Consider the following 23967-nt stretch of genomic DNA (forward strand, 5'->3'; position numbering starts at 1 on the left):
AGGCTTCTTGTTGCTTCTTTAAAAGTAACCTGCCTTTTTTATCTGGCCAATTTCAAATCTTTCTTTTTAGGTTTTCATCAGTTTTACTATATGACCAAATGAAGTTTTCCTTGTATTTGTCTTGCTTAAGATTGTAGCATTTGTTAATCTCTGGTTCAATGTTTTTCATCAGTTCAGAAATATTCTTAACCATTATCTCTTCAACTCTTGCATCTGCCACATTCTTTTTCTCTCCATTCCTTGTGGAACTCCAAATACATCTGTGTTAGAACTTTTCATTGTTTCTCATCTGCCTCTGTATATTCTGTCTTTGCCTCTCCAAGCTTCAGTCTGAGTACATTCTTTTGATTTATTTTCCATTTCATTAATTTTTTTCACCTTTTATAATCTTCTGTTCTTCATGCATTCAGTTATTACTTTTGGTGACAGCACTTTTAATTTCTACAATTTTTATTTGCTTCTTTTTTTACTTCTAAAATTCTCCATCTTTTCATTTAGTCTCTTAAATACAATTATCAGCTTTTACCATTTGCTGTATATTGACATATTACTGTTAAATCCAATACATTTTTATTTTTATTTTTTTAACATCTTTATTGGAGTATAATTGCTTTACAATGGTGTGTTAGTTTCTGCTTTATAACAAAGTGAATCAGTTATACATATACATATGTTCCCATATCTCTTCCCTCTTGCAGCTCCCTCCTTCCCACTCTCCCTATCCCACACCTCTAGATGGTCACAAAGCACCGAGTTGATCTCCCTGTGCTATGTGGCTGCTTCCCACTAGCTATCTATTTTACGTTTGGTAGTGTATATATGTCCATGCCACTCTCTTACTTTGTCACAGCTTACCATTCCCCCTCCCCATATCCTCAAGTCCATTCTCTAGTAGGTCTGTGTCTTTATTCCTGTCTTACCCCTAGGTTCTTCATGACATTTTTTTTCTTAGATTCCATATATATGTGTTAACATATGGTATTTGTATTTCTCTTTCTGACTTACTTCACTCTGTATGACAGACTCTAGGTCCATCCACCTCACTACAAATAACTCAATTTCGTTTCTTTTTATGGCTGAGTAATATTCCATTGTATATATGTGAAATGAGACAAAAATCTATTTAAAACATTATACAAAATGTTGAGTCTACTTATCCCCATTCAATTAGACCACTGAAACAGAGCAAATGGTTCCCTAGAATCATAATTCTTACAATGGCCTCATACATAGTCAAATGAGGAAAGCAGATAATTATCTCATAAATCTGTAACAGATAGTCTCCATAAATATCAGGCATCCTCTTTATGCTATCACTATGGTTAGAAATGTATATGACAAGAACTGCTGAATTCTTTAAGGTCTTCATCAAAAGTGGCTACATATAAAACTTTGTCTAACTATTCTTCTGTTCTAAGGGGTCATCTGCAAAGTTTCCTTTACACATTATCATCATTCAAAATAATCCATCATTTAAAGATTCAATGATTCTTGACAATCCTTGGAGCTACCTGAAATTCTGCTTAGCTTCTGAATTTTACCATTCCACAAAGAGTAATACAGGAGATATACATAACATATAGACAGTCTATCTTTGACTGTTCTATGTCTGGATTGGCTTTAGTGAAGAGTTGATACATTTGCATCAGTCTGGATGAAGGTGGGCTCTGTTGTGTGTTATATGAGTAACATAAACATAAAGACTGATGGGGAAATTTTATCTTTCCCTGAGTACACTGGGATCTCTATTGGTTTTGTTTTTAGGGTCTAATCTATCTTTTTCTTTTAGCTTCTTACCTCAGAAACCAAGAATTTGCTTCATGATCACAAATTTCCTTGTTTTCTTTTGCTTCCTATGTTCATGCTGCAATCTTCAGCCTTCTTCTAAAATCTGAAGCCAAGTACGGGTATTTTAAAGTCCGCACTTGATCTTAAAGTCCACACTAATCTCTGGATTTCCTTTGGGTTTATTTCTACTTTTTTTCTTTTTTCTCTTTTTTCTTTTTTGTAGGAGTGGTTGTTTTATATTGAATGCCAAACATTTTGCATAAAAAAATTATAAAAATTATTTGAGGCTCGGATGATGTTATGCTAATAGATGAATTACTTTTGTTTCTGGTATGCAGTAAGGGTAGAAATAGATCATCTTAATGCAACTGGGGACTGAGTTGATACAAAGCTGAATTTCAGAATTTTTTGAGAGCTGCTCTAGTTCTTACTTACTTTTATTCCTGAGGTGTATTTCTTTAGAGTTATAACTAAAAGTCCAGGGTGTTTTCCAGTCTCCTCTCCCCCATGGTCAGCCTAATTTTTGCTCCCCATCTTTCAGAGACTGTCTGCTCAAGTTTCTGCTCAAATCCTCTGCTTCTCCACCAGGTTTTTAAAAAATTATTATTTTTTAAATTTATTTTATTTATTATTTTAATTTATATTTTTATACAACAGGTTCTTATTAATTATCTATTTTATGCATATTAGTGTATATATGTCAATCCCAATCTCCCAATTCATCATACCACCCCCACCCCCCACCCCACCGCATTTCCCCCTTGGTGTCCATATATTTGTTCTCTGCATCTGTGTCTCTATTTCTGCCCTGAAAACTGGTTCATCTGTACCATTTTTCTAGGTTCCACATATATGTGTTAATATACGATATTTGCTTTTCTCTTTCTGACTTACCTCACTCTGTATGACAGTCTCTAAACCCATCCACATCTCTACAAATGACCCAATTTCGTTCCTTTTTATGTCAGTCAACTTTTTAATTAGTGAATGTTCAAAGGGAACAGGAGCATCAACTGTTGGGCTCACCACTTTGGGCTACCCCTTTCTCCGGGATCTTGGTCCTGCAGGTTCTTTGTTCTTTGGTATATCTCTGATGTCTTGAAATATATATGCTTTACTGAGTCTGTTTTTTCTACCTCTTCTCACCTGGAGGATTATCTTGAAGCAAACCAATCTACCAATGAGGGAATATGTTGCCATAATTTCAAAGTACTTTGTGAGACATGTTTCATGTCACTAATAATGTAAACACTAATTTTCAAAAAACACTATGAGTATTAAAAATGTTAATATTCCTTAAAATATTAAAGAAAGTGAAAATTATCAAGTTAATACTACATCTCTTTACATTTTGTTTACCATAATTTTTACTGTAATTATATTTTGAGTGGAAAGGAGGCTTGAAGCAAATTGTGCAATAATGTTGAGACCATATTTTTATTCCAATTAAGCTTTGTTTCTCATAAGACCTTCTCCTATATTACTGGGCTTTCTGCATTATTTGGTTTAAAAAAAAAAAAAAACCTTCTTCAATGTTGCTATATATGTCAGATACAATCAGTTATTTTTGTAGAGGCCAGGAAGACATTTGAATGTTATATACGACTTGACACAATTCACTGTGTAACTGGGCAATGAGCTACAGGTATTCAGCCTCCCTGTCCCATTGACCAGGAGCATTACCTCAGTAATTTTTAACAAGCAAAACACTTCTACAAGTTTCCAAAATATCCTCTAGGACTCAGTATTACCTCTTTTGGAACCCCTATATTAGAGCTATAAAATCATCCTGTAGACTGTGCTAGCCTTGGGTATGTGTGGATCCCAAGATCATCCTTAGAAGCCAAAGGTAGAATGTACCAATCACACTGCATCCTGTTGCCTCTCACACCTGACAACTCCTAAAGTTATCCTAAAATCAAGTGATAACAAGTTAGTGTTAATATCTAGGACAAAGGTAAAGAAGTCATCATACACTCTGATATTTCTTCTTGGGTTAGGATGGGAGTGCTCCTAAGCTAGCTAGATACTATTTCAGTAATAATAGTCTCTTGCATTGTCACCTACCAAGCACCAGGCAATGAACTGCTTTAATCCTGTTATCTTAATCTTCTCAACAACCTTATAAAGAGGAATTATTATTCCCAATTTAGAGATGAGGAAACTGTGACTTAAGTAACTACCTCCAAATTTAAACTATTAAGCACTTCTGTGATTCCACTGCACTCTTACTGTTCCCCTAAGGATTCCAGACCTTTTAAAGCCTCGAGCACCACTTAGGGGTAGAAGGGGGTAACCTGATGGGAATTGCTTGAAGAAAAGGGAAAATGTGTCTAAGAGAGGCCTAATACAGAACTTTCTGGGCTCCATTAGGTCCCCAACTCCTCTCTTCTGGGCATTTCCCAGGAATCCCACCCCCATAGGCCACCACTGCAGAGGCTGTGTTTTCCTACATCCCTGAACCTAGTAGCCTGGATTTCAGGGCATCCTGAACATGGGGGTCCCTCCTTCCTCAGCAGTGCATTTCTGGTGGCCCAGCTTCCAAAGCTTTTCAGACTACAACCTCAGATCCAGCAAACCCCCTACCTCTTGCCCAGCTGCAGAGTTTTCACTCCCCTAGGCTCCTGGACTTGGAGGTGCATTTCCTGCCCCAAGGGTGGCTCTGCAGGATTCCCCACTTGCTGAGTAGGCTAGCTCAGAGCCGCTCCTCTCTGGGAGCTTGGCAGCTGGGGCTGCCCAGCCCCGCCTCTGTTTCCTAGGCAATGCAGTACACAAACTCTGGCCCTGGTGGCACTGCTGAGATGTGCTTCAATAAAGCAGGTAAGGAGGGCTGTAATGGAGGAGTCAAGAGTAGAGGTAAGAAGAAGAGTAGGGAGGCTGTGAAAGAAGAAGGGCGAAGGGAAGGAAAATGCGCTTCACCCCCTTACATGGAGTTGATCTGGTTTTTGTTAAGAGCTGGGCCTGCTCTTAAGAGCTCTGCCCCGCCTCCCTACACCCCACCCACCCACGAGCTCTCACTTAGACCAGGAGTCTTCCCTCATGTGGAGTTTCTCCTCTTTCTTGATCTTCAGAGCCACTGGTTAACTACTCCTTTGGAACATGTCAACAGAGGAAGGTCTTTCCTCACTCCTGTCCCCCAAGCTTGTTGAGGAACAAGTTTCTCCCTTTTAGGGGAGAGCCCAACAGAGGGCCTGGATGTTACATAGCAGAAGATGTGAGTATTCACCTTCCCTTAGGTGGGTCTCAAGGTATCCAAGGATACCCAAGTTTCCTGGAAGAAAAACTCTATGGGATTTGTGACCTTCAGGGTCCCAACATGAGAAAATGCCCTCTGAAACCAGCTGTCAGGGCCAATATCAGAAATCAAAGGACAGTTGCTCCCTTTTTGCTTCCCACCAAATGCAAGCCTTGGCCTCATGCGGCCCCCAGTACAGTCCTCACCAAAAGAGACTCTATTCCTACCTCCAAAGGCAAGTGACTCAATAGCTCCCCTTAGTCCAAATCTGGACTGTGGCTGTGCTGGTAGGTCAGTTTATGAAATCATATAATCAGACTGACAGTTGCATTACAGCAGATTCATCTCTGTGGGGCTCAGAGGAGTGGATTCACTGGAAGTAGAGAAATGTCATTCACTCTACCTATCCAGCCACATTCCTTTGTAGAATTGCCTGGGTTACTTATGTAATTGCTTGTATGGTCTTGATGAAGAGGAATCAAGAAAGAGCAACTGTGGCAGAGAAGATTCAGGAATACTCTTAAGTTCGCTCTGTTTTAATAACTATAATGTTCTCTATGTATGTTTTTTCTTTGTTTTCTATATACTACCGGAAGAGGTATGGCTTGGCATACAACCTCTCTAAGATCCCGACCAGTACAAAAGGATATGCTTTGGGAGCCAGAACAGCCGTGAGGTTTAAGCCAATTAACAAGGTGAGAAATGGCTGAATGTGCTTAGATTTTAGTGTGATCCGTATTGCTGTGTGTATTTGCACTGGGGAACAAAGCTGGAGGTTATGTAAGAATATGCCCTGAAATTCAAGAAAAAAAGTCATTTGGGCAAAAGCTACTAAGAAGCCTATCAGAAAAGCTTGGATGTTAGCATTTCAAATGTGTGTGTGAATATCCTGGGAGAGTAGATAACAATTATCAGAATGAATGGTACCAAGGCAAGGCTTCAGTCTTGAGACACCTGATGTTAAAATACTGGAAGCTTTGTTTATATGCATCATATTATCTTGTCAGTTAAAAATAAAATAGAACTTCTTCACCCTTTTGTGTGATTGGACTTCAAGTCTTCAGTATAGGCTCCTAATCTCTTGTTGGACATTTTCTTGACAATTAAGCTCAAGGAGAGGGATACTGGCTCTAAAAGAATCTCTGAGTGGGATGGTGGCATGGTGGGATGGTGAGATAGTGGGGGTAGTAGCTGCAATAAGTTACCTTGGCTGTCTACCCACACCCTAAGCCTAGGTACATTTAGGTAGCTGAACCATACCCTTACCTTAGTTTTCTACCTACTATAGGCTTGTTTCTAAACCATAGCTGATACATGAACAGGAAAAAGATGATTTTGTTTTCTCTACTTAGAAGGCTTTTCATGTGTGTGTGTGTCTGTGTGTGTGTGTATGTATATATATATATATATATATATATATATATATATATATATATATATATCACCCTCTAACATATTGGTCTTTTTCTTGGAAACAGGATATGACACCTTACCCAGGCATGTACCAGACAGTCAATCCTCGAGAGCAAAAACACAAACACAATTTTGCTCCATTTAATTCTTCACTGCCTCAATTTAGGACATACTTAAAGGACTCTTGTTATCCTGGGTATGTGTCCCTTTTTCTGGTGCACTTCAACAAATAGCAATAGGAAAGGAAGTACAAAAAGGGGTTTCATCCCAACCATGCCCTCTAAATAAGAAATCATCTATCTTTAAAGATTCAACCTCTTGCCTTCCAGGTCTCTAGAATTATAAAATTGTAGAGTATAGTGATTCATTCAATAAATATTTATAAATGGCCAGGCAGATTTGTAGGGTTCAGAGATTTTGCATTAAACCCATCACACAAGATTCCTAATGTCTTATATTCTAGATTCTTATATTCTTATTCTTATATTCTAGAGCTTATATTCTAGAGTCCAAACAATGAGAAGCAAATAAAAAAGAAAATATCAATGGTATTAAGGAGAGTGACCATATTAGTTGTTAGTCAGACAGTGACACTTCTCAGAATGAAAGGGTGTCAATTATACCAAGATGGTAGCCATAAACTAGGGCTGTCATGGGTGCATCAGGAAGTCTGCTGACCTGGTGATGTGCTGAATAAAATCAAACAGGATGATGATATCATACAGAGTGGTGCACTGGAATCTACTTTGGCAAGGATTGTCAAGATAGGTCTTTTGGGGGAAATGACACTATCTGAAATCACAATGACAAGACTGAGCTGGCCCTGTGAAGATCTGGGCCCAGAACTTCTCAGAGAGGAGGAATAGCAAGTGTGAATGCTATAAGCTGGGACGGAATTTGGTGTGAGGAAAAAAGAAAGAAGATTAGTTTGGCTAGAGTGCAGTGAGCAAGGAGGAAATGAAAACATAGGAGGAGGGGTGGGGTTAGAATATGTAGGCCTAGTAGACCAAGGGAGGCATTCTAAGTGCTTTAGGAAGGCTTTCAGAATGTGTGGAATTGTAGGGCAAAGGGTCAAGGACTTTCTTTCTTTTTTTTTTAATTTAATTTAATTTATTTTTTTAACATCTTTATTGGAGTATAATTGCTTTACAATGGTGTGTTAGTTTCTGCTCTATAACAAAGTGAATCAGCTATACACATACACACGTTCCCATATCTCTTCCCTCTTGCATCTCCCTCCCTCCCCACCCTCCCTATCCCACACCTCTAGGTGGTCACAAACCACCGAGCTGATCTCCCTGTGCTATGCGGCTGCTTCCCACTAGCTATCTATTTTATGTTTGGTAGTGTATATATGTCCATGCCACTCTCTCACTTTGTCACAGCTTACCCTTCCCCCTCCCCATATCCTCAAGTCCATTCTCTAGTAGGTCTGTGTCTTTATTCCTATACCCCTAGGTTCTTCATGACCTTTTTTTTTTCCTTAGATTCCATATATATGTGGTAGCATACGGTATTTGTTTTTTTCTTTCTGACTTACTTCACTCTGTATGACAGACTCTAGGTCCATCCACCTCACTACAAATATCTCAATTTTGTTTCTTTTTATGGCTGAGTAATATTCCATTGTATATATGTGCCACATCTTTTTTATCCATTCATTTGATGATGGACACTTAGGTTGCTTCCATGTCCTGGCTATTATAAATAGAGCTGCAATGAACATTTTGGTACATGACTCTTTTTGAATTATGGTTTTCTCAGGGTATATGACCAGTAGTGAGATTGCCGGGTCGTATGGTATTTCTATTTGTAGTTTTTTAAGGAACCTCCATACTGTTCTCCATAGTGGCTGTATCAATTTACATTCCACCAACCCTCAGAATGGGAGAAAATATTTGCAAATGAAGCAACTGACAAATGATTAATCTCTAAGATTTACAGGCAGCTCAATAACAATAAAACAATCCAATCCAAAAATGGGCAGAAGACCTAAATAGACATTTCTCCAAAGAAGATATACAGATTGCCAACAAACACATGAAAGAATGCTCAACATCATTACATCATTAATCATTAGAGAAATGCAAATCAAAACTACAATGAGATATCGTCTCACACAGGTCAGAATGGCCATCATCAAAATTTCTAGAAACAATAAATGCTGGAGAGGGTGTGGAGAAAAGGGAACACTCTTGCACTGTTGGTGGGAATGTAAATTGATACAGCCACAAGGTCTTTCTTTTACTGGTGAGAAATCCAAGGATCAGAGAGTGAGTGTAACTTTCTCAAGGTTGTAGTAAGGAAGTGGAGATGTTGAATCTTGATTCCCTTGTCCATTCTATGTGTTATTTCCACAGCAAAGAGTCTACACCAAAAGACAAAGTGTTATGAACAAAGGCAATTATTAAATAATCCCATTATCAAGAAATTTCACCTGGTTCTGCTTTGCTGTCCCTAGATTACTGATAACTTTAAATTAGCACTGCACTTTTATCCTCAATTTTATATCATGAGCAGTACTTATGCATCACTGTGTTAGCTGTCTTTTATTACCCACCATTTCTGGGAACTTATGGTCTCTCAGCTAAGGATACTGAAGTTCCGGAAATATTTTAAAATAGAGTTGATTTTTACTTTGTCAAGACTAGATATCTTGAACGCTAAAACTTAGTTAGAAATACATTAAAAGGTAAAGGAATCCTATGTTAATCAGTTGGCTGCCTTTCCCCAAAAAGTTAGGACTCTAGATCAGAGGTAGAAATTCATATATGGCCACTAACTCATTACATATGATGTTTTGTGTTTTTGTTTCTAGCCCGACCACATACAACCCAGAGATAAAGCCACCCAAAAAAGTCACCTGGCCAATGAAATTTGGATCTCCAGACTGGGCTCAGGTTCCATGTCTACAGAAAAGAACACTGAGAGCAGAGGTAATAGGATTGGACTTCTACGGAGCTCTTTACCCAACACTTCCATGTATATCAGTGACTCTTAACCAGGAGTCTGTGAATAAGCTTCAAGAAATCATTGTCCCCCTGAAATTACTTGCACAGTTTTGTGTGTATATGCATATGGGCATCTTTTTGGAGAGTTACACAATTTCACTTGATTTTTAAATGTGCGTGTGAGCAAACAAGTCACATTTTCTTATTTAGTTCTCAAGTAATCTATAGTAGTCCGAGATACTTATCCCTCTATGACTGAGGAGAAAACTGAGGCTCAGATGAATTAAGTGGCTTGTAGAAGTTACTCAACTTGAATCTAGGTCTTGTGAGTCCTAAGCCAGTGTTCTTTCCATCACACCACTTGCTTATTAGATCATCAAGGGGCTGTGGATCATTCTGGCAAGAACATGAATTTCAGGGACAGACTGCCTGGATTCAAATACTAGTTCCATATTTGCTTGCTTTGTGATCCTGTCCAAGTCCTCTAACTACTCTAAGCCTCAGTTTGCTTATCTTTAAAATGGATATAATAATAGACTCAATCTGATAAAGTAGTAAAGATTGAGATATTGTAGAAAAGCATATAGCACAGTACCTGTAACATAATAAATGCTCTCAATCCGTGTCAGCTATCATAATTCAGGAGGTGCCTTTTTTCCCCTAGTGGAACTTTGGATTAATTCTACAAATATTTATTAAACGCCAAACGTATTAACATCATTGTGCCTATGGGTAACATTCAAGTATTAAACACATAATCGTCATTTTCAAGAAGTTTACCAGCTATACTTGACAATTTACCAAGTAGAAAATAATTCCTAGAATGATATATTCCAGAGTAAGATGACAAAGAATACATGTACAAAGCAATGTTGAGAGACTCACTAAGGCTAGGTTACTATGCAGTTGGGGTTCAGCTAGGCCACAACAGCTATAACGTACAGTTCTGTTTTGCACAGCCAGGAAGACTAGAGGCAGAGGGTTCTCATTCGAATATTGACCTAGAAAATATTCTTTCACTGCAGCTGCCCACAGACAAAGACTTCAGAAAGCATCGGAACCGTGTGGCCTACCTAAGCCTGTATTACAACTGAAAAGCTGTGACTACCTTCACGTGTTCCTCCTGACCACAGACTCTCCAGGATTGAGGACAGAGCTGCTCTTGTCCTTCTGCATTGCTCTGGCCCGCCAGTCTGCCAGCATGGGGCACAGGGAGGGGCAAGGGACTCATAACTCCTATATGACAGCATAAAGACTAGTTCAGAGGGCTCTCTCTCCATGTGCTGGTTTGTTGTATATACATGTAGATGGGTCAAGGGGGTTTCTACTGAGTGTTCAGTGGGGTGGCTTCACTTTACTGAAATACCTGTGGGTCCCTGCCCTCTAGCTCTAATTCCCAGGCACAAGTTTTATGTTTTATACCACTAGCCCTCGTGATAGGTGACTGTTAGTCTATACATATCAAGGATTTGGATGGCTTGCTTGGCTTTGTATTTGGGCTTGCTAGAAGCAGAGGATACTTAAAGGCAGTGTTAATGTTTAGGTTTTAGGAGCTCTTCCAAGTGTCTGAGTTCCCCAGCATGGATTGGGGAGGTCCTGATTCGATTGCCTTTCCCAGATTTGTGTAAAACTCACAGAATCAAAATATCCCCCATTTCCCATTACATCATCTATTTAGTCTTTCAGTCATCATCATATTGAGTTCCTACCATGCATCAGGCAGAGTGACAAACACTGGGGATACAGCAAGAATCAAAATAAACTCACTTACTGGCTTCTTGAGCCTGGACTGAAGTATGAGAAGGACTCCCCAGGGAGGCTAATGGATTGGATCTGTTCCCCACTCCCAGTTTGAATGATGTCCTGAAGCCTTACACGTTACTCTAGGTGTGTTAAGGTCAGAACTCAGAGCAGCCACATTCAATGTACTTATCTAGACACTGGCCTGGGAGACAGGCCTTTTCCTTCCAGCACAAACTGAAATAACTCAAGTATGGTTCCTTCAGAAAGGACATTAAGTATAGTCTACCTTATCTTTTAATGGGAAGGTCCTTTTGTGCCTACTTAGCCTTCTTAGTAATTATCAGACCGAAGGCAAGTCTTCATGTGTCTGGATACCAAAGAGTGAGATGCTGCTAGTGCCTCAAAAAGCTGTAGCCTGATGTACTCTTCAGGGTCAACGTATGATACGTGTTAGCTGGTGAAAGAAGCACTAGGAGTTGAAACCTATTGGGAGTATGATGCTGAGAGGCCTAATTCCTTAGGGGCCAAGATCTTCTGAAGGAAAATGGTGAAAGACAAGTCCACTGGAAATCAAATTAGAATATTGAGATAATGTTAAATATACCTCAGTCTAAAAACTTTTACTTCCTTTAATCCGATCATTTAAAGATTTCTCTTATCTTGTCAAGAAGTATTTTTATGACTTGAGATAAATCAAGATTAACATTTCTCACCGCTTTTGCACACCTCCCTCCCTTTTCTCCTCTGGATCCACACACATGCTGCTTTTTCCAGAGGTGGTAATTTAGCATTCATTATTTTTTCTGACTTAGGGTCTTGGGCCCCTTCTTTCGATGATATTGACAGGGATGAGAGAACATCTTTCACACTGTTTTTTGGTTCATACTCTCAAGGCTTTTGCCAGGGAAGGCAACTCCCCTTTCTAAAATAGTAATCTGATTTGACAAAAAGTAAAAATTTTACTATAGCTTCAGTTAACCTCCAGGGTCCCTTGAAATGCTTAATTGTATATACAAGTACTTAAGAAAAAATACAAATGAGTACAAAACATAAAGCATACAGTGTCATTTATTTTACATATGGATTTTGTTCAAGGGGTTTACAGTTTTTTTAGATCTTAATGGAGTAAAACCTAATTATAATTCTGTTTTAGTAAGGTAGGGCTTCCAAATTGACAGATAGATTGATATAATATGTAGACTACATGGAGTATTGGAAGATTAAGTTTGACATGCAGCACAAGAGAATTTGTGACAAAGTAGAATTTTTCCAACATTTTAAATTGAAGGCCAATTACGACACTTGCAGTTCTGGTGGAACACCAGACCCTGAGCACACTGGGAGTGGAAGGTCTTGCCTCCAACACACTGGTGGAACTTGGTGGTGTCTTTAGGATTGCTATAAATGCCATCTGCTTTACCAGTGCAGAAACCTTCATCTCCTCCACTGCCCCCATCACCGTCACCTCCACAACTTCCTCCATCACCACCACCTTCTCCACCACTGCCGCTATCTCCACTGATATTGGCACAGAAACCTTCACTTCCGGATGTCACTGGTGGGTTGTCTCCATTGATATTGGCACAGAAACCTTCACTTCCGGGTGTCACTGGTGGGTTGTCTCCACTGATATTGGCACAGAAACCTCCACTTCCGGTGTCCCTGGTGGGTTGTCTCCACCGATACTGGCACAGGAAACTTCATTTCCGTGTGTCACTGGTGGGTTGTACCAGGTCTTGGTGGCTGGTGGAGTGCATTCTAAAAGAACAAAAAGGCCATTTCAGAACATCATCATAAGCTGTTTTTGAACCTAGAAGCAAAAGCTATAGATATCCTCTTATATCAGTTTTGCTCTCCAAGAACTTGAGCCCTGTGAGAGTTCCCAAGCTATGGTTGGGAAGAATGTTATAAGGGGACAGATGTCCAAAGCAAGGAGGAAGGGAGAACAAGGGCCACTGGAGTCCTAGCAGGATGTCAGCCCTAGGCTTATGCTACGTTTCTACTCAGGGAGAAGTGAACCCAACCCTACCGTGATTAGACCAAGGATTTTATGTGGGGGACTAATTAATACTTGTGTTTTCGTAGAGGAGGCTTATCCATATTTCTGTCATAAGTAATACATCTGCATTTTGTCATCTTGTTAGCCGTATTATACTTAGATTTTTCATCTTGTTATGTTTTGTTTCTTATACTTTATTTTTGCTTGTTTCCTTTCAACATTGCTTTTTATCCCCTTTTTCTCCCCCTGGCAATTCAGACATTTTATATTTAATTTTACTGTATTACTAGAACCCTCTCCACCACTAGAATTTGCTGCCTCTTACTCCCTCACTCTATAATTTGAGCCCATCTTTTTATAATCATCTCTTAACAGGTTTTACAATTTTAAAAAATCAATTATTCTGTCAATATCCTGAGAATAGAGACATACAGAACCCTTATATCTTCTACTTCTCTACCTCCATCTGTAGCCTTACCCCAGGGATGCTTAACCAAGGAACATACAAAGCATGTGAAGAGCAGGGGTTTCTCTCCTCACACTGCTGAGTCATGGACCAATCAGCAATGTGAGCCTTTGTGCCTGCTCTTCTTCAAGACCTACCTCCAACCCTCCCCACTAGCACCCAAAGACAAAAGCTGTAACTAAGGCAGGTGGGTAATGGCTAAGCTGGCCTGCTTATGTCTAAGTTAGGATATGGTGCACTGCACTGACAGGGGAGCTGTCTAGTTTAGAGAAAATGTCAGCACATGCATCAGACTCACTTTCAAGATATCAGATTCTTCCTCCCAGACAAAATTTTCCTGAGAAGAAAGGCCCACCTCTAGGGTATAAGGTATATTCAAATCTTTGCCCACATAGCTACTGAACTTAGACTGGCCTCTTGGTTGAAAAAAGTATTTCTAAAAAACCTCTTCCTGTAAATCTGTCCCTTTTTCACATGATGCTCTGTGGCTACCTCCATGCACTCTTGCCCCTCTGCAGTTGCCATTCTTGCAGCTTGACCTACATCATCTTTAGAACAATGTGGTGAACTTAGTAGTGATGCACCTGAGGACAAGCCCAGGAGTGACTTCAGCTTGATTGTGAGTGAATATTTGTCCTTATTGCAGAAGGAGCCTAAGAAGTCATCCAGATCAATGGCCCAAATCATGACCGCACCAAAATTGTTCTCCTTAAGAAAGTCAACCTGCAGACACAAAGAGCACTTGGCAGCCAGAATCGAATGGCATCCACACAACAAAGGATGGAGTACAGGGTGACAAGGGGATATTAGGAAGAAAAATGCAAGTGGGTTGAAACCCTATGAATTTTTCTTTTATGAAAGGATATGTGCTTTGTGAATTCAAGGTATGATTGTCTAACTCAGTTCTATTTTTGTTTTCTTGCTCCAGTTAATAAACTCTTGGGTATTAATATAAACAAAGCTAATATTTATTTAATACTAGTATTCCAAGCTAAGTTACATTTTAACATTCATTACTTGCTTAATCTTCACAGGAACTACTAGGTAGATCCTATTATTATTACTCTTTCACAGGTTTCTGGGAAGTCACCCAGTCTTAGATCAGGACTTGAGAATCAGGTATATCTGACACCAAAGTCTAGACTGTTAACCACTGCACCATACAGCCCCTTTCTCCTGACCAGGATTCTGTAAAGATGAACTGACCGAGCAGTGCGATGGAAAGAGCTGGACGTGAGCCAATGTGGTAAGTCATTAAACAGAAGGCTGGCAGCAGGCCCAGGAGCAGAGTTCAGACAGCCCACCTGAGGGAGTCTAGGAGCTGCACAGAGAAGGCATCACTCAGGCTGGAGGGCTGGGCCAAGGCCCGGATGTGACAGAGAGAAAGAGCCGCCATAGGGCCCTTGCTAGGCAGCTCTTTGTCCAACACCTGCAGCTGATGGCAGTAAACAACCTTCTGCTACCACTGTCTTGCCCTTGTCCCCGGCCTTAGGCTTCCCCTGTGCCCTGAGCCCAGATATGATCAAAGTAGAATCATTTCTGGATTCGGGAGCTGCCAGGCTGGCCTTACTTCAAGTAAGAAGACAAAGGTCCAGCGGTCATGCCTGGGGCTGCCTCTGAGTCCAGGGTACAAGAAGAAGAGGTCCAGACCATCAAAGCCATGTGTCCTCAGGAGGGCTATCACTGAATTGACAAACTTCTGCCGGTTGGCGAATGTGGACAGCATTGTGGTGAACCTGCAGGGAGACCAGAGGTGAGGCCAGGAGTGTTTTCTGCACAACCTCAGCCTCCTTTACAAGACCCCTTGGTTCGCACCCCACGGAGGGCACAGTGGATGTGACTGAGGAAAGGAAGGCAGGTCGTTGAAACTCTCAGAGCTTCTTAAAGCCCCTCCCAGCATGGGGCTCCAATACCCAGGAATGGGGACTTCAGGCTCCAGGGAGGATTTGCAAACCACAACTTTCCCTGCCAGATGGAAACAAGCACACAGCCTGGGGTGGAGAGAGCAGGCTCAGGCCAGCTTGGCCTCTGAAAACATGGTCCGCCCCTAGCCACGCATTGTCCCTCTGCTGTTTCCTCGTGGGTAACAACTCAGCCCTGACACCCTGTCCTGGCACTGACTTTCTCTGCCTGAACAGATTAGCGGAGGGAACATGAGCTAAGGGCCAGCATTTCCAGAAAGACCTCTGAGCTAACGTGGCACAGGAGGGCCATGCTCAGACTAGGAGTTTTGTACTCTTTGCTCTTTTGTTCTCTGGCTGTTTGATTGTTTTCTTTCTTTTTTTTTTTTTTTTTTCTAGTGCTTTCTCTTCCACAGTGAAGACACTATTGGAAAACTTGTAACTTATCGGAGTTGAACTTTAAGCAATTTGGGACTAGTCCTGAGTGCAATGATTAGAAAATTAACCAGATTCAGACTTAGGCAGGCCTAGTTCCATTATCTGGTTTCCACCCATAGCTGAGCGATCTCTCATGGTCACCTGTGTGAAATATGGTACGTTTCTTAAGCTCGTGTTCCTGCTTTTCTCTGCAAATTTAGAATGTAAACAGCCACTTTGTAAGCCTCTCCCAAGTAACCACGAGATAATGCATGCAAAGCCTCTGGCCAGCGTTTGTACACAGCGAATGTTCAAGAAGTCGTGGCCCAGGGAGAGGCGAGGCCTGGGGTCAGGCAGAGCCAGTTCTCACCCAGCTCCCTGCATCCTCCCTGCATTGCTCCTGGGTTCTGTGCCAGGTGCTTCCTCACAGTCCCCCACTCTCAGGCCTCCAGGTGCCCCTCTCCTACAGCTCCTTCCTCTAAGGCAGGAAGGGAGGCAACTCTTTACCCTTGGCCTCAGCCATGAAATAGGGGAAAATTTCTTCAGAGAACATGAAGGCAGTTTGTCACTTCCACACTGCCTAGTGGAGGGTAACGAAGAGTAGCCACCATGCACTGGACACAGACCATGTGCCCAGGTGCTCAGCTGAGCATCTGGTTTATATTACTTTCTTTCCTCCCATCCTTTCAGGTTGATACCTCTGGCTCCATTTATAAAGCGAGGAAACCCAGGCCCTGGGAGGCTTGGGGTTTATCCATGTCCTAAACAAGACTCCTCCCCTCTCTGAGGCAAAAGCCCTGCCTCTTCTGAAGCATTGAGGGGACAACTGTGAGCACCCCATTTTCCCCTCATTTCCCTCCAGCCCCTTTCCCACCATCTCCTGAACCTGCCTTGTCTCCCCTCACTCACCATGGAGGAGAGGTCGGGGGACCCTGGACTCCAGGGACAGGTCAGGACTCGGGGGAGTACTAGCATGTCTCCCCAGAGCCCAGCTGGCCTGTCCTCACCTCTGGCCTGCCTGCTCCTCCCCTATACACCGCCCCCACCCCAGAGAGAAGACCTGACAGCACAGTCTCACCTCGATGTGCTGAAGTTCCACCCCCCAATGGACAGCATTGTTTTCAGCTCCTTGTTCCTGTGATGCAGGACAGAGTCTGTGAGCTGGGTTCTCATTCATTCATTTGGTGAGTGGGAAGTTGGGGGGATGGGAGGACAGGAACGGAAGCGGGGAGATGGGTGGGGGAACCTAAGGAAGAAAAGAGCAGAGCCCAGCAGAACCCAAGAAGGGAAGAAGGAAAAGAGGGAGAACAACCAGCCCACACAAAAGTCATCACACCCAGGAACGCCAAGGCTGCCCAAAGGCCCCCAAACTCCCCACTCCCATGACAGTCCCATAAAAAGGAAAAGAAAAAGCCTCCTAAAATTTCTCTTCACTCACTTTCTTAGTCACAAACGTTTACTGAGCAATTATTATTTGCCACTGACTGCTTTAGGTGCTTGAGATACAGCAGTGAACAGAGGATAAGCTCCCTGCTCTCCTCTCCAGAGCTTATAATCTAGTAACATGGATTTTTCCTACCCTTCTATACCATGGATGCAGTGACAGACTACCCCCAGGGACAGGAGAGCTCAGGAGTCCTGGGGAGGGAGTACTGAGCACCAGCTCTCTGCTGGGCACTGACCCAGCCACTGGTGAACAAAGATATCACAGACATTGGCCCTTCCCTTGGGGGGCTCATTTGCAGGTGATACATGGTAACAGAAACACTAGCATTTGTGAAGCATTTGTGATGCACAGCCCTCTCTGAAGCGCTTGAACAGCATTAACACATAGAATCCTCAACACGGGGCTTGAAGGGTGAGTTGGGGGATGCCAGGCAGAGAAGAGAGAGGAGGGCATTCCAAGCAGGGGCCACAGCAGCCACGAAGGCAAGGAGGCAAGAACGAGCTGAGAGTGCTGGTCAGTGGGGAGCTCCCAAGGCAGGGAAGCTCCGGAGAGCCCTGGACAGGAGGTTAGGACACAAGAATCAGAGGAAAGTTGATGACTCACAGCAGAAAAGGATTAACTCTCTTCCATTTGTAAACTACAGCCCCACATCCAAAGTGAACGCACCTCTCCTTGAGCTTGTTGAACTCTGGATAGAGGATTTTCTCATCCTGGGGATCCTTAGGAACAATCTGATTGTTGTTCATTGAGGCAAAGGCAAATACCAGGTGGGTGCAGAGAAAGGGGTCCAGGTCCCGGGGCAGGATCGAAGCAGGGCTGGGCCGACTAAATGCCCAGTTGGTGAAATAACACGCCAGTTTGTGGGCAGCACCTGGCAGGGGAGAGCAGGCATTTGTTGGCTGAAACCAAGGTGGGGATAGAGCTCAGCTTCCACAGAGCAGCATGGACACAGCTCAAGAGGCAAGGCCACAGTAACACATCCCCACTCACACCCCAAAGCTACACTGAAGGCAGGTCCCTCCCCCACTGCTGGGGTCCCCGGGGGCGGGGGAAGGATGCCTTGTGAAACCCTGGTCAGAATAGATCCTCGAGTCTGGATCCTGGCACAGAGAGTGAGCCAAACAGCAGGTGACTGAAAATCCTCTGCTGAACTGCATTGGGTCAGCGATTCCTGACACGGAGCCAGGGCAGGGTGGGGCTGCAGGGGCCCTGGACCTGGAGCACTTCTCAGGTGGACACTCTCCCTGGCTCTGGAGAGGACCACACAGGGTCCTTACCATTGTGGTGTTTCAGCACAAGAACCAGCCCTGCAGGACACAAAGGAGGAATCAAACACAGATTCACAGGCACACCCAGAGTGACAAGTCCCAGCACACTCTCCAGTTCTGAGTACATCCACAAACTAACACAAATGGAGACAGACACACCCTTCCCTCTTTCCTCTTCTCTACCCTGAGCAGACAAAGCCAGATCTACCTAAAAAAATAAACACCACTTCAGTAAACACCACATATATACACACATGCTTTGCACAGGGACAACCATGACATTTAGAAGTCCCAGCAAAAGCTCAAGGTCAGTGGTTCTCAACCCTGGATGCTAATTTAAAAGTAGTGTTATCCTATTATTCAACATAGTTTTGCAAGTTTTAACCACAGCAATCAGAGAAGAAAAAGAAATAAAAGGAATCCAAATTAGAAAAGAAGAAGTAAGGCTGTCACTGTTTGCAGATGACATGATACTATACATAGAGAGTCCTAAAGATGCTACCAAAAAACTACTAGAGCTAATCAATGAATTTGATAAAGTAGCAGGATACAAAATCAATGCACAGAAATCTCTGGCATTCCTATACACTAATGATGAAAAATCTGAAACTGAAATTAAGAAAACACTCGCATTTACCATTGTACCAAAAAGAATAAAATATCTAGGAATAAATCTACCTAAGGAGACAAAAGACCTGTATGCAGAAAATTGTAAGACACTGATGAAAGAAGTTGAAGATGATACAGATAGTTGGAGAGATATACCATGTTCTTGGACCGGAAGAATCAACATTGTGAAAATGACTATACTACCCAAAGCAATCTACAGATTCAATGCAATCCCCATCAAACTACGAATAGCAATTTTCACAGAAGTAGAACAAAAAATTCCACAATTTGTATGGAAACACAAAAGACCCCGAATAGCCAAAGCAATCTTGAGAAAGAAAAACGGAGCTGGAGGAATCAGGCTCCCAGACATCAGACTATACTACAAAGCTACAATAGTCAGACAGTATGGTACTGGCACAAAAACAGAAATATAGATCAATGGAGCAGGATAGAAAGTCCAGAGATAAACCCACACACATATGGTCACCTTATCTTCGATAAAGGAGGCAAGAATGTACAGTGGAGAAAAGACAGCCTCTTCAATAAGTGGTGCTGGGAAAACTGGACAGCTACATGTAAAAGAATGAAATGACAACACTCCCTAACACCACACACAAAAATAAACTCAAAATGGATTAAACACCTAAATGAAAGGCCAGACACTATAAAACTCTTAAAGGAAAACATAGCAGAACACTCTATGACATAAATGACAGCAAGATCCTTTTTGACCCACCTCCTAGAGAAATGGAAATAAAAACAAAAATAAACAAATGGGACCTAATGAAATTTAAAAGCTTTTGCACAGCAAAGGAAACCATAAACAAGACGAAAAGGCAACCCTCAGAATGGGAGAAAATATTTGCAAATGAAGCAACTGACAAAAGATTAATCTCCAAAATTTACAAGGAGCTCATGCAGCTCACTAATACAAAAAAAAAAACCAAAAAAGAAAAACAAAAAAAAACCTACCCAATCCAAAGATGGGCAGAAGACCTAAATAGACATTTCTCCAAAAAAGATATATAGATTGCCAACAAACACATGAAAGAATGCTCAACATAATTAATCATTAGAAAAACGCCAATCAAAACTACAATGTGATACCATCTCACACCAGTCAGAATGGCCATCATCAAAAAATATACAAACAATAAATGCTTGAGAGGGTGTGGAGAAAAGGGAACCCTCTTGCACTGTTGGTGGGAATGTAAATTGATACAGCCACTATGGAGAACAGTATAGAGGTTCCTTAAAAAACTAAAAATAGGGCTTCCCAGGTGGCACAGTGGTTGAGAGTCTGCCTGCCAATGCAGAAGCCACGGGTTCGTGCCCCGGTCCGGGAAGATCCCACATGCCACGGAGCAGCTGGGCCCGTGAGCCATGGCCACTGAGCCTGCGCATCCGGAGCCTGTGCATCTGGAGCCTGTGCTCCACAATGGGAGAGGCCACAACAGTGAGAGGGCCTCATACCGCAAAAAAAGAAAAAAAAAACTAAAAATAGAACTACCATACGACCCAGCAATCCCACTACTGGCCATATACCCTGAGAAAACCATCATTCAAAAAGAGTCATGTACCACAATGTTCACTGCAGCACTATTTACAATAGCCAGGACGTGGAGGCAACCTAAGTGTCCATGGACAGATGAATGGATAAAGAAGATGTGGCACATATATACAATGGAATATTACTCAGCCATAAAAAGAAACGAAATTGAGTTATTTTTCGTGAGGTGGATGGACCTGGAGCCTATCATATAGAGTGAAGTAAGTCAGAAAGAGAAAAACAAATACCATATACTAACACATATATATGGAATCAAAAAAAAAAAAGGTCATGAAGAACCTAGGGGCAAGATGGAAATAAAGACACAGACCTACTAGAGAATGGACTTGAGGATACAGGGAGGGGGAAGGGTAAGCTGGGACAAAGTGAGAGAGTAGCATGGACAAATATACACTACCAAACATAAAATAGATAGCTAGTGGGAAGCAGCCGCATAGCACAGGGAGAGCAGCTCGGTGCTTTGTGACCACATAGAGGGGTGGGATAAGGAGGGTGGGAGGGAGGGAGACGCAAGAAGGAAGAGATATGGGGACATATGTATATGTATAGCTGATTCACTTTGTTATAAAGCAGAAACTAACACATCATTGTAAAGCAATTATACTCCAATAAAGATGTTTCAATAAATAAATAAAATAAAAGTCGTGTTATCTTGGGTCCTCCCCCAGAGATTCTGATTGAATAGGTCTGAGGTGGATGCCAGGTATAAAAATGTTTAACGTGTAGCCAGAGCACCACCACTGCTCTGATCTCTCCTCCCTTGGCCCCTCTGGCCCTTCACTGTGTCCTGTCCTACCTCTACCTAATCCAGGTCCCTGAGTCCCAGAATGCTTCTCAGGCACCAGAGAGACAACAAGTTTATGAAGCCTGGCACCCCTGGACTGAGAGACATTGCAGGGCTGGAACCCACCACAGTCACCACCCCATAGCAACAGCTTCTCCATCTCCATGTTGTGAGATCTGTAGGCTTAGACATGGAACCCCTTTATATGTGCTTCCCCAGGTATGACCCTGGGACAACACTGGGATAGCCCAGCTAAATACACACAAAACCAGGGACAATGATTAATGGGCAGCTGCCCCAGAGTCACAGCGACCCCAGCATCTCCTGTCTTCCCACCCAGCAGAGCTATAGCTCTCAGATCCAACAAAGCAACAACTCCCTCTGACACTGGCACAGAGCGGGTGTCCACCATGGGCCCTAGCGAGGGCAGGGTGGCACTCAGCCCCTCTTTCTGGAATTCAGCCCCATGTGGACTGAGTATGAGGAAGAAACACTGAAGGGCAGCAGTAATTCTATTGTTTTAAGATTAGTGGTTTAGGAAAGCTGTGTAATGTAAAGTTAAAAAGCACCAGACATGGACTCAGGCAGGACAAAGTCTGAATCCTAGTGTCAAAAATTAGAAGTTTTAGGGCTTCCCTAGTGGCACAGTGGTTGAGAATCTGCCTGCCAATGCAGGGGACTCGGGTTCGAGCCCTGGTTCGGGAAGATCCCACATGCCGCGGAGCAACTAAGCCTGTGTGCCACAACTACTGAGCCTGCGCTCTAGAGCCCATGAGCCACAACTACTAAGCCCGCGTGCCACAACTACTGAAGTCCACGCACCTAGAGCCCGTGCTCCGCAACAAGAGAAGCCACTGCAATGAGAAGCCTGCGCACTGCAACAAAGAGCAGCCCCTGCTCGCCACAGCTAGAGAAAGCCCGTGCCCAGCAACGAAGACCCAACGCAGCCAAAAATAAAAATTAAATAAATTTATATTAAAAAAAAAGTAGAAGTTTTATCATCTTGGACAGTTACTTGGCTCTTTGAGCTCCAGCTTCCACACTTGTAAAACGGAGATAACACTTGAACTTACCTCATAGGGTTTTATACATATTAAAGAGATAATGTGTCACTTCGTCCCAACATTGACATATACACACTACCAAATGTAAAATAGACAGCTAGTGGGAAGCAGCAGCATCACAAGGGTAGATCAGCTCGGTGCTTTGTGACCACCTAGAGGGGTGGGATGGAGAGGGTGGGAGGGAGATGCAAGAGGGAGGGGATATGGGGATATATGCATATATATAGCTGATTCACTTTGTTATACAGCAGAAACTAACACAACATTGTAAAGCAATCATACTCCAATAAAGATGTTTAAAAAAAAGAGAGATAATGTGTGAAAAACTGTTAATTCAGTGCTTTGCATATAGTAAGGGCTCAGTCAATGGCAGCAGGTATTAGTGATACCATAAGAGTTTCCCCGAGAGCAGGGTTCTCAAACTCAAATGCTGACAGGCAGATAATGTAAATCAGTGTAGTGGACACAATAGAATAGTTCACTTTCACTTAATTGGAAGAATAACAGTTCAAGCTCAGTGATACACTTCAACTAACATGAGGAGGCAGCAGAGATTGGTATGAACAGGGACAGCACTGAGTAGCCACTAATTTCTGCCTTGCAGTGAAATAGAACCAATCTTTTGGAGGATTCTTCAATTTCTCAATAAAAAAAAAATCTGAATTTTTGTTTGAGTCAACAATGTTTGAGCCAGTATAAGAGCCAATGGTGACACTGTCATGAGGAGTGTCATGAACCTAAGTAATATAATGAACCCAATTCTGGACACCTGAATTTTTAAAATATACAACAATAATACAGCAATAATATGAAGGGTACAACAATTTATGAAGAATAAATAACATAAGTCTATACTCCAATGATCCATCAGCTTTTTTTCTGCTACAGAGGCTCTCAGACCATGAGAATTCCCATATTTCAGGGTCTGAACCTCAATCATGGGGGACCAGAAACTGGATGTTCTCAGTGTATCCACTATGCCCATCCTCTTGGGGACTCACACAGCTCACCTAATCCACACGCCATTGAGGTGCTAACCAGATGTCAATATAATAAATGACCCTGGCAAATAACAATGGCTAGTGGTTGAATTCACTTCATTTCCAATATGAGGAAACTAGGAGAGTTTCATTTGTATCAGCAGGTTGCTTGCATATCGTGGAATAAAAACAATAAGTATAAACAATGGCATAGAATGTTTAGGGCAAGGATATTTCACTGAAACTTGGGAAAGCCAGAGAATACCCCACCCAACAGAGGCTGTGTCTCCATTCGTTCAGCCCTCTTCGCCTTCCTTCATGTATTCAAT

The 23967-nt window shown here is 42.2% G+C and overlaps 1 protein-coding gene and 1 pseudogene across 2 annotated transcripts in view; one reads left to right on the plus strand and one right to left on the minus strand.

Moving 5' to 3' along the window:
* Positions 1-4589: 4589 nt before the first annotated feature.
* Positions 4590-10481, plus strand: LOC307193927 (ciliary microtubule-associated protein 3-like; the record flags this gene model as incomplete). Its single annotated transcript, XM_079936537.1, has 6 exons — positions 4590-4608; positions 4860-5002; positions 5620-5718; positions 6502-6632; positions 9255-9372; positions 10413-10481. The coding sequence occupies 6 exons, from the start codon at positions 4590-4592 to the stop codon at positions 10479-10481; spliced, it is 579 nt and encodes a 192-aa protein (XP_079792663.1).
* Positions 10482-12736: 2255 nt separating this feature from the next.
* Positions 12737-23967, minus strand: part of LOC307196073 (acidic mammalian chitinase-like) — a 50649-nt pseudogene continuing 39418 nt past the window's right edge. The window contains exons 6-7 of the transcript in view: positions 14180-14318; positions 12737-12888 (exon numbers count right to left, since the gene is read on the minus strand). The product of the transcript in view is annotated as an acidic mammalian chitinase-like (transcript). The remainder of the gene's footprint in view (positions 12889-14179; positions 14319-23967) is intronic.

The sequence above is a fragment of the Stenella coeruleoalba genome (assembly GCF_951394435.1).
Source record: "Stenella coeruleoalba genome assembly, chromosome: 1".
Classification (NCBI taxonomy): Eukaryota; Metazoa; Chordata; class Mammalia; order Artiodactyla; family Delphinidae; genus Stenella; species Stenella coeruleoalba.